Source organism: Cnephaeus nilssonii, assembly GCF_951640355.1.
Source record: "Cnephaeus nilssonii genome assembly, chromosome: 21".
In the NCBI taxonomy this organism is placed as follows: domain Eukaryota; kingdom Metazoa; phylum Chordata; class Mammalia; order Chiroptera; family Vespertilionidae; genus Cnephaeus; species Cnephaeus nilssonii.
In genome coordinates this window covers 11,015,610-11,027,879 of record NC_137092.1, presented here as the reverse complement: position 1 = coordinate 11,027,879, position 12,270 = coordinate 11,015,610, and the positions used below count along the sequence as shown (strand labels likewise).

Here is a 12,270-nt window from a genome sequence, read left to right as displayed (position 1 = left end):
TCCCTTTCTGTATTTCCAATGTAAACAATATCTATGGGCTTACTTCCCACATGTCCTTGTCTGCAGTTCTCAGTCTGTTAACAACAATTGTATTGTTAATCTGTATAATCTTGCCAGTGTCACTATTTTGGAATTTACTAGCTATGAAGACGTTAACCTGATTTATCTCGGGGACATCCCTGAGACCTAGAATTTTCTCTTTCAGGAGGGGCCTATGTACCTAGAAAAGAAATAGGTACAGAACTTGGTTACTCCGAGGAAGCTGTGAGTGGGCTGGGATTTAATTACCTGACAGTTTTTCCCAGTGTAGCCCAAGGGGCAGGTGCAGCGGTAAGTACCCAGGCCGTCCACACATATTCCTTCATTCAGGCACGGATGAGAGTTGCATTCATTGATCTCATGGAGGCAGAATGGGCCAGTGAAGCCCACAGGGCACAAGCAAGAGAAGGAGTTAATCCCGTCGACACACGTGCCACCATTGAAACAGGAGCTAAGGAGCAAACAGGGAGAGCGCCATCAGCGGGGTGGTCTGGTCCTCTGACCTGCTATTTAAAAAGCAAGGTTCCTGGAACCTAAGATGCTACGGAGGCAAATACTCCTGAGCATCCCAAACCCCTCCATCCAGTACATTTTACCTTTTTCCAAACTAGACTGGTTGCCCCTTGGCCTTGAGTCCCAGCTTCCTACCCACAACCAAGAAGCTTAAGAAGTATTTAAAAGGCTGAGTTTATGAACGATTTCCAGAGAAAGTGAAGGTTTCCAAATTTTACCCAGTCCTTCTATATCACATTTCATTTTATCCCTAAGCCAATTTCAGTTCTAAGAAAAGTGCTAAACAGAAAGCTCTTGACTCTAGATTTCTTAATGAAAGAGAAACATAGCAAATTTGCTAATAAGTAAAAAAAAACACCCCAAAACAGCCTCGCAGATATTAAACAGTGATGACACATCTGTAAAGAAATAAGAATTTTTAAATTGTCAACTAATAGGAACAAAAGACAAAGAGAAGAATTAGTCTTTTGTTCAGAATTACAGCTCTTTCTGTTCCTTAAGCAAGAAATAAATGATGACCCACCACTAAGCTTGTCAGCCCCTGACCTTTGACCCGCTAGCTACACATCTACAAGGAATCAGGGCTGGGCAACAGGAGACTGTGGACTGGGACCCACATGGATGCCTTGCCCCCGCCCCCCAGTCCCAGTGCTGTGCCCCCTCTTTCTGGAGCTTATGGGCGCTCACCTCTCGGTGCACTCGTTGATGTTGTTCTCGCAGTGGACTCCTTCAAATCCCGCCGGGCACTTGCACGTGTAGCTGTTGACGTAGTCGGAGCAGGTCCCTCCGTTCTTACAGGGTTCACTCAGACACTCGTTCATGTCTGTCTGGCACTTGTCCCCGGTGAAGCCCGCAAGGCACAGGCAGGAGAAAGTATTCACTCCATCGACACAGGAGCCTCCATTCTGGCAAGGATCTAAGCCATTACACACAAGAATTAGAGCTCCAAACAGCAGTGGCAATTTAATCTGAGACACATAAAGGTGGGCGACCTGCACTGAGTCCCACTAGGAGCAGTAACCTAGTAACTCAGGGAATGCTTAAAAGAGATCCATCCCTCTGCCTTAACTCCCAAAGCTACTACCTTTGAAAAGAATTTAAAACACGAATATTAAGGACACGTGATAAACTGTCGGGGTGGCCAGTCTTAGCCCTGAGAGGCAGTTGCCCCCGCCAGCTCTTCGGTGCCCCCCCGAGTGCTTTCCTGGGCCCCGGGGCTTAGGAGCCGGCTGGCATACTCACTGGCGAGGCAGTCGTCGATGTCCTCCTCACAGTCCATGCCGCTGAAGCCCGGAGGACACTCGCACATGTAGCTGCCCTGGGTGTTATGGCAGAGACCATGGTTCATGCAGGGCTTGGAGACACACTCGTCAATGTCAATTGTACACCGCTGACCTAGAAACACAGGGCAATGAGTGGTCCAGTCTGGGGACGCGGATTCCACAGAGATTATGTGGGGCCTGAGCTCCAGCTGGGGGATGGGCTCCTCCAGGGGCATTCTGGTTAGTCTGCTGCTTTGGGAAGTCCCTGAAGGCTCCTGTGTCCCCAGCAAGCAGCTGGCCAGGTGCTAAAATTCCCTGCAGGACATCATGGTTTCAGGCTCAGGCTGGAGTCTCCCAGGCACCAGAGGACCCCACAGACATGCAATGTGGGAAGGCTTTCTAAGTCATTCCCGTTAGCAGCTCCTGTCCAAGGCCTGTGTTCTGGACAAAGACCAGGGCCTTCCATTTATTCTGATGACCTGCCCACATGAAAACATTTTTGGTTTCTCCCTTCCCATGTTGTTACCTTGCCAGCCAGGGGCACACAGGCAGGTGTAACTCTCGAAATTGGGCGCCTCTCTGCACACAGCAGCATTCTCACAAGGGTTTGGGGAACAGGGAGCCAGCACCGTCTGACAGTTCTTGCCTGCAAAGCAAATGACAGAGTTCAGGACAGAAAACCGGCCACGGAATCGGACATTTCCCAGATTCTATACCAAAGGAGGCTCTCCGAATGCCCGTCCACGGCAGTGGTGAAGAGCTTTGGAATCTGAGAGACCTGCGGCCCTTGAGTCTTGGCTCCGACTTTATTACTAACTGCGTGGCCTCAGGCAAGTTCCTCATCTCCTCTGAGCCTTCCACATCAGTAAAATGGAAATCAGGACAGCACTCATAGAGGCTTTTGAGGATTCAGTGAAAAAATGATCACAAAGTGCGTATTAGTTAGAGCCTGGCACACACAGTGGGCACGCGACAACCGGGGGGCTGCTGTCATCGTCCTGCTGTCACGAGTGGCTGCGTGCATGGACACCTGCATCAGTCGAGAGTGACAGCTCCTGCATCTCCACAGCTAAGACTCAGCTACTTGGAGGCCTCGCCACACAGACCCCCCTCGTGTGAGCAGGGAAGAAGCCACCTCGGTACGGCCTCCTATTCCTCGCAGCCCCACTGGCCCGTTCCAGAAGGCAGTGAGGTTGACCAGAAGGCCCCGGAGGGAGGAAACAGGGAAGTGATCCTGAGTGCCTAGCAGCATGTCTCCTCATACCGACAGCAACAGCATGACATCAGTATCTGCCCACCAATGTTTTCTGCCTCAGTATGCTGAGCCCAAGCTTCCAGACACAAAAAGGATGCTCTTATTAAAAGGGAGATGAGGTTGATTTTAAAGTCAAGTTTCAACTAACTTGATTTAAAATTTTATCCTAAAATTTTGTATTCAGAAAGAAGAACCTTACCACAAATTTTCACCAATACCCCCAACCAGCTTTTAGTGTGTCTGGTCAGAATAGTGGCTCACAGGGAAGGCAATGCTGCTTAGTGGCCTTCATGCGGGCCAAACTCAATGCCAGACAGAAGCCTTAGTCACAATCAGCACTGAGATTTCACCTGCACAGGCTTCCAGTCTACTATAATTAATTTCTCAAAGTTCACACATAGGAGATTCTTTTATTGGCATCCTAATCTAAAGAAAAACCGACAGCTGGCACAGAGTCAAATATTCTTATAGTATCTGCAGAGCAAGAAGACAGAATGAATAATTTCAACATGAACTGTACACACAAATCACACGCAGGCAAGTCTATGATGTGGTTGCATAGAGTGACGTCTGCCTACATCTCCCCACAGCCGTCAATGCTGAGTCTATGGTTGTAAGTGAGATATCTTCTCACTGCCAGTGAGTGTGGTCAGCCCTGTCGCTGTGAAATGAATGACATGGTGGAGACTACCTTTGTCTGGGGAGAGCTGGGGATCTTGGTAACTCTGATTTTACCCACCAGGCTGGCTACAGGCCGTTTCCCTACACGAACATGTCTTCTAAAGCGGGGCAGAGGAAACAAGTAGCATCAAATCTTCCAGGTCACAGGGTCATGCTCGAGGCCACTCACCACTCTACACTGCTCAGAGTCACTAGTCACAGCTACTGTGCACAGCCCAAGGCCAAGGCAACCCGCCCGCATGCTGCTCACTGCAGAACCATGTAACGCCACCCCCCACGTTTGTTTTGTTTCCCAGACATGAAGAAAACGGGATGCCGAGGAGGTAAACAAGCCACACAAATACAACCAATCACAGGATGGCAGTAATGAGGCAGGAGAACACAGCAGACATGTCCAAGCACACTCCTGAAATACCACCTGAAACAAAGACCGCCTGGCATGCAACGGAGGCACAGCATGTCTTCTGTGTGTGAGCGCCATCCAGGGCGTTACCTCTCTGAATGAGACGCAGCTGTGCGGACTGGGAGGAGAAGAATGGCAGTTAAGAGGACACGCTCTGGGTTCAGAGACTTGGGGACAAATCCTAGACCTACCACCCATCTCTGTGACCCTCAGCAAGTAACCTCTCTTGCCTCAGCTTCTTCATGTATAAAATGGTGACAGGAATGTCTCCCTGTAGGGTTATTGTGAGCACTAGAAGAAATAATCCAAAGTGTATAAAGTAACTGGCACATAGTAAATTAGCCTTGTTATTGAGACCAACACTAAGAGCATGATCCATTCACAATAATGGACTAAACCATCAGCTCTGCATCCGTTCCAACCACACACGATGAAAAAAACCTCAAACCCTAAAGAGCCAAGAAGACAATGAATCCTCCCAGCACTTGCACGAGGGAGGTCACAGTGATTTCTCAGAGCTCCAGATCCAGTGAGTGAGGGCAGGACAGGCGACGGGCGAGTCCTCCGAGCAGCAGCCCCCCAGATCCCACCTCTGAGACTCCGAGGTTTGGAGTGACAAGGGGAGACAAGCATCCCCCTACTTCCAGGGCTCACCTGTGTATGGCAGCACGCAGCGGCAGGTGTAGCCACTTATGTCATCAAGGCAGGTTCCTTGGTTCAGGCACGGATTTGAAGCACATTCGTTGATATTCACCTGACAGTTATAGCCTGTGGATAGAAAAGGGGAAAAACCCAAACCGTGAACCTTTCTGTCAGCCTCCCATTATCTGAATTACTAAGCGATCCTCTCAGTGGTAAACATGAAACACCTCAGAAATTGCATTCATTTCTTCAGGCCACCGGAACATCTGTTCCTTGGTTTCAGTGGCAAGTCCCTGCCATACAGCAAGTAAAAAACAGAGCTTAATTAGTTAAGATATGTTCTGATATCCTGAAAGTCTAATGCATCCTCAAATACAGTGCAAGTAATTTCTCAATAATGAACCAAGAAGTTCATTAAGAGCAAAAATCTGCTGCTCAATCTAAATATAAGCTCTTTGTACACAAAGTATCTGGTCAGGGCTTAAAAAGGGGGTATGCGTTATCGAGGGGTGACATTCTTGAATGCATTAATCAAAGCCTCTGAGTTATGCTCCCTCTTCCATCGATATGGTAGGACTTCCTGCCCCCTCCCGATCAAGACAGGAATTCTACTCCCACTATAACAAAGAGAAAAGCACTAGTCAAGAGGCACTTATGGGGACAGGAAAGTACCCAACTGTTGCACACCTTTGCATCTTCAATAAAGCCTTAAAATAGAGGAATTAGAGCACTGTAAAAATGATCTGGGAGTGCAGAGGGCTGGCTATTCAATAGTCATACAAATATAGACTGTACATTTTGATTTTGTTTGAGCAGTAAGTCTGCACGAGATAAAGACATAAAAGTGCTTTTAAATCTATATGCTTCTTTGCAAATGTAATATATCAGTAAATTAATAATAAAACATGGTTTCAGAACGTTTTCAACTAATCAAATATAATGTCCCTGAAATATACTGCTGGTTCGCAGTAGCCTGGCACCACTTTTGAGTGGGGTACTCGAAGACCAAGTGCTTAGAGCAGTTCAAATGTAAATGATTTACCCATGGATTTCTCTCTCACGAGTTTCCAAGAGAAAACTGATGACAGAAATACAACAGTAACAACTCAAAAATTATTTTACACAATACCCCCCTTATTCTGTATTTTTCCAGAAGGCCATGGGGAACTATGTATCTAAGGGTATCTCACTGTGTGAAAGAATTTGCTGGAAGGTTTTGAACACATAAATCCTTCTGTAGGAATTACAGCAAGACAATATTTTCATTCTCTTTTGAATTTCTCTTTTGAGTTATCATAGAATCAAACCCGTATCAAGAAGCTTGCAATTAGAACACCTGTCCAAAGTTGTGTACATGAAGTCCCGACTGCTCACCTTCAATAGCTCGCCTCTCTGCTAGGCTGAAAGTAGAATCTATATCTATTTATGTTTTTACTGCCCAAGTACATTAAAAATATTAGGTGCTCAAATTATGTTTGCTGTGTGAATGAACAGGTGAAAAAAAAGGAATGAAAGAAGTGAGCCAAGCAACACGCAACAACCAAAGGGCAGAGAAGGGAGATGGAAACATGCACTTTGCCTTCACCTTTAAAGCCCTTCTTGCAAGTGCACCTGTATCCATTCACCAGATTGTCACAAGTTCCTCCATTCTGGCATGGATTGGAAAGGCATTCATTTTTGTCCACTTCACAGTTGACGCCAACCCAGCCTGCATCACAGAGGCACTTGTATCTGAAAGAAGACAGAATTCTTTACTATGGGGAATGAAGGTACAATTGAGTCAGAGTTGAATACAGGACGTGGTGAAGAAATGAAAGAAAGAGGAGATGAAGGTAAGCTAATCTCATTTCTACTCTTCTGGGGACCTATACGTGGGTCACCATGAACACAGTGTGGATCAGGTGGGCCCATCTGGAGTTAAATGACCTTCCTTCCTGGTGCTTCCCTGGTTCACAAAGATGCTAGAGAAACCAATCAATTACACTGAGCTTTCATATGTAAAGAGCAATACAACATATTGGACCAATCTGAAAGACACATTAATACAGATAAATCTGCAGTTTTTTTTCCTTATATATAAAACTAGGGGGTGGGGGGAGCCGAGGAGAGGTAAATTGGGGAAAAAGGAGACTTATATAATACTTTACACACTAAAGAATTTAAATTAAAACAAACCCAAAAGCAAAACTAAAGTAAAGCAAACCTTAGAGTCATTTGTTTCTGGGGCAAAACAGACACCCAGGAAGTAGATTAGTATCAGAGACTCTGAGCCACTCTGAAGATCTCCTAGAATGTCTGATTTCTGAGATACATTTTGTTCTGACCGGAAACCCTGCTGCAGAAAGCACCCAGGGTACTGAGCAGAAAAAGGACCAAAATGAAGGTATTTGAAGTATATGGACATTGTTCACAATTTGAATGTCATTAGCACTTAGAATGTATCAGGAGATGGTGGCCTCCGTGTCCGGAGATTCTTAGGAAAAATGTGATGGGTTGGGATGCTTTGAAGGCTGCCCTACTCTGAAGCAGGAATGCTGAGAAAATTCACCTGGGAAATGACCTGATTTCCCATTTGCCTCTAAACACCCTCTTCATTCTTCCACCTGCCAAAGACTCATAAAACAACCCTGAACTCCTCCCACGTGCTGCCTACCCACATGAGGATGACATTCCTCCTTATTTTCCACCTGCTCAGTCATGGGAGGGAAGGACAAGGGGACAATTTGGAAGACTACGATTACGGACTACCAAACTCTTCAGTCAAACTCAGCTCAGGCCCCTGACTGCTGCAGGTACGGCCAGAACTTCAACCCAACTGGCTGGGCACCGGTCAACAAGAAACGACGACTGCATGGCAGCTACTCACCCGCTGAGGCCCCCGGTACAGTTCCCGTGGATGCAGGGGTTGCTCAGGCACTCGTTCACCTGCGAGAAGCAGCTGGGGTGATGGGGCCCCTCGGGGCATAAACAGCGGAAACCATTCACATCGTTGATGCACGTTGCACCCTTGCGACAGGGATTGGAGGCACACTCATCAATGTCAATGTTACATCTCTGCCCTGTAGAGAAGGGGGGCAGTTCTTTGTCAAATCCAAAACGTTTAGGGAACAGACACAGGACTGAGACATACTGTGTTGACACCTTCATCTGCACAGGCGCCCAACGGAACTCATTTAAGGTATGAGACACCCAAAAGCATGTAGTGCCATTGGAGGGAGGAGCAGTCAGCATTGTCTTCTGATACGGAGCAAAGTTATCAAAATGCTGGTGTCATGTTTTGACATACATTTCTTCTTCACTCCATCTTGGAAAAGGGGCAACTTCACAAGGGTTTAGAAAGAGAACATCAACGTTACCAAAGTTCTTGATGTTGCTCTGAGTACTTCCAAAGAAGCTCATCTTACTACTGTTCTCAGCTGGTTTACCGAAAATTCATTGTTTCCGGTTAGTCAACCTCTTACTGTTCTACAGACGGTAAATCTCAATGAACTGGGATGCTTAGTGAGTGAAATAGTAATGTAATGATTAATGTGGTTAAAAAGGAAAGCCATTTTGCTTTCACTTGTAGAGTCGTATTAATACATTATCTGTCTTGGGAAGAAGAATATTCTAAATATAATTTTACTGTCCTCTGATAGCTGAGAAAACAATTTTGGGTCTTTCCATCTAGACCAGTGGCTCTCAAACTTACATGTGCAAAAAGAGTTGCTTAAAGTACCTTTTTAAAAGGACATTCTTAGGCCCCATCCCCATGGACTGTGATGGGTAGGGTCCAGCAAAGCACATTTTAAATTCTGCAGGTGGTTCAAACACTACATTCTGAGAAACCCTGATGTAGACAATTATTAGTTTACCATCATGTAAGTGCTCAGAATATGTGAAATTGAAATGAGTAGGTTCATCCTCTAAAACATACCTAAGATTGCATTTTGAAAAGAAGCCTGTTGGAACCTTAACATTTATTGTTTTAAGTTATAATAGTTTTTCAGTTATAAGAGTTTTGCTTTGTTATATTCTGAATAATTGAGATTCAACTATATATTCCAAAATGATATTAACTTTAAAATAACCCATCATTCTGTAAATGAGTGGCAACACGTGACTTATGAAGAAATTGACAAATTTTAAAGAATACAGTGTTCTGACTCAGAAAAACACGCACACCACCATGCATTTTTCTTTAAGAAAGAGTAACCCTGCATTTAGAACAGGAAATTCCAAATGAAACAGATACACACCCCTTTAAAGTATGGGTATTAACATTTTTTCACCCTCCATTGCACTCTAAACCATGATTGGTGGTTCCTGTGGTAAAGACCCATAATCTGGTGGCGGTTGCTGCTTTCCTCCTAAGTGTTGTATTAATAACTTATTTTAAAATACGACTTCCTTCGCCTCAACCTCTGGTTTTTTTAGATGTGTGCCAATGGAACCAAGATGTGAGCTATCCTGAGCCTGCCACGTGGTGGAGAGTGAGAGGAAAAGCCTTCGTTTTCTGTCCTTTTTTGGAAGCATCTGCTCAGAGGCCACTCCTTCCAAGTTTTCTTCATTTGCTTTTAAAACTCTTTCCAGAATTAATTTTCAAGCCATCTTTAGCTGAGAGTTGAGTGCATCCTTGTGCAGTCAAGTACATGACCTGACAGCCAGATCCTAACCTTCAGGAGTTTCTACTCAGCCTCAGATATGCCCAGCACAAACCTACGGACCTTCCTGGGCTCAGTGACTACTGGATGAGAAGCTAACCAAGGTTTCTCACCCTGTGTTTAATGCATGAAATCATGGGATAGCTCGGACTCGGGGGTCTGGGGTTGGATGTCAGAGTTCCCATATTTGAATTATAGTCATTTATTCAGCAACATTTACTGAGTGTTTCCTCGGTGCCAGACATTGTTTTAGACACTGGCCACAAAGGTGATTAGAAAGGTCCCTGCCTCCAGGGACTCACAGTCCTAGCTGTGTGATTCCCTAACTGATAAAATGGACTTGAGCTCTCTCTCTCAGTTGCCTCACTTGTTAAATGGGGATGATAAAATTTCCCTAGCTACTTTTTTATTTTGTCAATTTTTTATTGAGATATAATTGACATGTAACATTGTGTAAGTTTAGGCTTGATACATTTACATATTGCAATATGAGTATACCATATTGTTAGCTAACACCTCTATCATGCTACATAAATATCATTTCTTTTTGTGGTGAGAATTATTATGATTGATCCTCCTACCAACTTTATGTTTATAATACAGTGCTGTTGGCTATAATCACTATGCCATGCATTAGACCTCCAGAACTCATCATCTACTAGCTGCAAGTTTGCATTCTTAAACAGCATCTTTCCAATTCCCCCAACCCCTCTCCCAGCCCCTGGTAACCACCATTCTACTCCTTTTCATAATCTGCATATAAGTGATATAACACAGTACTTGTCTTTCTCTGCCTGAATTATCTCACTTAGAAGAATGCCTTAAAGGTCTATCCATATTTTCACATACAAGTAGCAGGATTTCCTTCTTTCTCATAGATGAGTAACATTCCATTATTTATATATCACATCTTCTTTATCCTTCAAACACTGATATTCACTTATGTGGGATATAAAACTAGAAGCAACAGATAAACAAACAAAAACTCATAGACACAAACAGTATGGTGGTTACCAGAGGGAAAGGGGCATGGGCGGAGGTAAAGGGGGTCAAAGATATGATGACAGAAGAAGCTATGACTGTGGGTGGTAAACACACCATGTAATACACAGTGATGTGTTATAGAAATGTACACTTGAAACCTATAGATTTATTAACCAATGTCACCCCAATAAATTTAACTTAAAAAACTCTCTTAAATCTGTTTAAAAAGTAGCATTAAAATAAAACAAAGAATAAAGCAACTCACATTCACAGCTCTGAGTTTGAACCACAGTTTATTCTATTTTCAGCAGCTGATTCAATCCTCCCTTCTTCTTCACCCCCCCCCCCAAAAAAAATCCCCAAACAGACTAGAAAACAGTTCCAAGAACAGGGTACCACCCAGGAATCAAAACATTCCATTTCTTGCTTATGTAGTCTCATGCTACACCTTAAGTTTATTTTAGAATATTTTTAGCCTATGTCCTCCCTCCTTGACCTTCCTGGTTTGCTGAATGTTAAAAAGAGAGACTATGATTCACTGACATTCCCAAAAAAAGAAAAAGAAAAAATCTAGTCTAAGGCTTTTATACCTAAAAACAAACCACAACCGGCACCCACTTTGGCGATAGCGGGCTCTGGAGTGGGACCCCTGGGTGGAGTCCCAGCTGCACGCTCTGGGTTTCTCATCGATACTGTAGGAATGATAACAGCAGTGACAGTTACATGAGGTTAGGCACTTAGTTTAATGCCTGGCTCAAAATAAGTCTTTAATAAATGACAACCATTCTCTTCTTATTACTCATTTAACAAAAATGCACCTAGTATCCTATCTGGCAGAAGTTTTTGTGTGTCTGTTGGCTGCCACTTAGTCTTGGGGTAACAAGTTTCGGGACAGAGAAGCACATCCGCTCCCACCATCAGTGCTGGGCCCTAACTATGAGAGCTTCCATGACTCCTGTCTTCAGAGCCATCACCCACTGAACACAGGTTCCAGTGACCCTGGGGCCACCACCATTCCTCCCAGCATCCACACAGGCACAGAAGGAGAGAAGGACTGTGGGATGCAGAGGAATGCGAGTCCCCTGCAAGTGATGGCTCCGATGGCCTCTGACATCATGGTGAAAAGCTCCGAGGGAGGATTCTCACATTGGTTGCAAATGACCACGTGGTACTTACTAAATGGCCACATCATCCGTTCGCTTGTGCATGGCACTGTCTAGAAAGGACAGGATAGACAGAGCACATGCCCTCGGATGTGTAAGGGGCCTCAGGATTCCTCAGTAGCCTCTAGCACTTTTGGTCAGGAGGGTAAATGATAAAGGTAATGTGATGAACAAACGAGAGAAAAGGGAAAACGAGTATGCACACATGTGTACAGGTGTAATGCTCTAGCTGCTTATAATTTAGGAAGGATTCTAGCCAACTTTATTTTAGGCATTTACTTCGTTCCTCTTGGGGAGAAAAAAAAATCTCAATTGTGCTGGCCATATGAGGTTGGTTCTGGCTTCATCCAACAAGCTCCCATTAGAAGTAGTACTCAGAGAAAAGCATTTCGTGTTTTCAAAGAGTTTTACATCGGCTATGCCATTACAGAAAAATATAACTCAAGCACAGTGAGTGACACATTCTGGGTATAACTGAAAGTTCTTTTCAGGTGGCTATAAATACAGGGTCTAAAACCCCTAAGGAATGAAACGTTTCATGTTACAGTTTAGGGAAGGCCTGTAAGTAGAAAATAGGGCCAGAGAAGCACAGAAACAAAAGTCTAAACTTCCCAGAGACAAACAGAAAACATTTATAAAGTAATGTTCCTTTAGATGCCCTTTTCCCAAAGCAATGGGGCTGAAA

General features: G+C 44.4%; 1 protein-coding gene across 1 annotated transcript in view; it reads right to left on the bottom strand.

Moving 5' to 3' along the window:
- The window catches only part of NOTCH2 (notch receptor 2), a 126,709-nt gene that overhangs the window by 19,715 nt on the left and 94,724 nt on the right, over positions 1–12,270 (bottom strand). The window contains exons 13-19 of the mRNA XM_079761326.1: positions 7,662–7,854; positions 6,381–6,526; positions 4,808–4,921; positions 2,341–2,460; positions 1,795–1,947; positions 1,240–1,468; positions 289–490 (exon numbers count right to left, since the gene is read on the bottom strand). Coding sequence (XP_079617452.1) covers positions 289–490; positions 1,240–1,468; positions 1,795–1,947; positions 2,341–2,460; positions 4,808–4,921; positions 6,381–6,526; positions 7,662–7,854 — 1,157 coding nt within the window. The remainder of the gene's footprint in view (positions 1–288; positions 491–1,239; positions 1,469–1,794; positions 1,948–2,340; positions 2,461–4,807; positions 4,922–6,380; positions 6,527–7,661; positions 7,855–12,270) is intronic.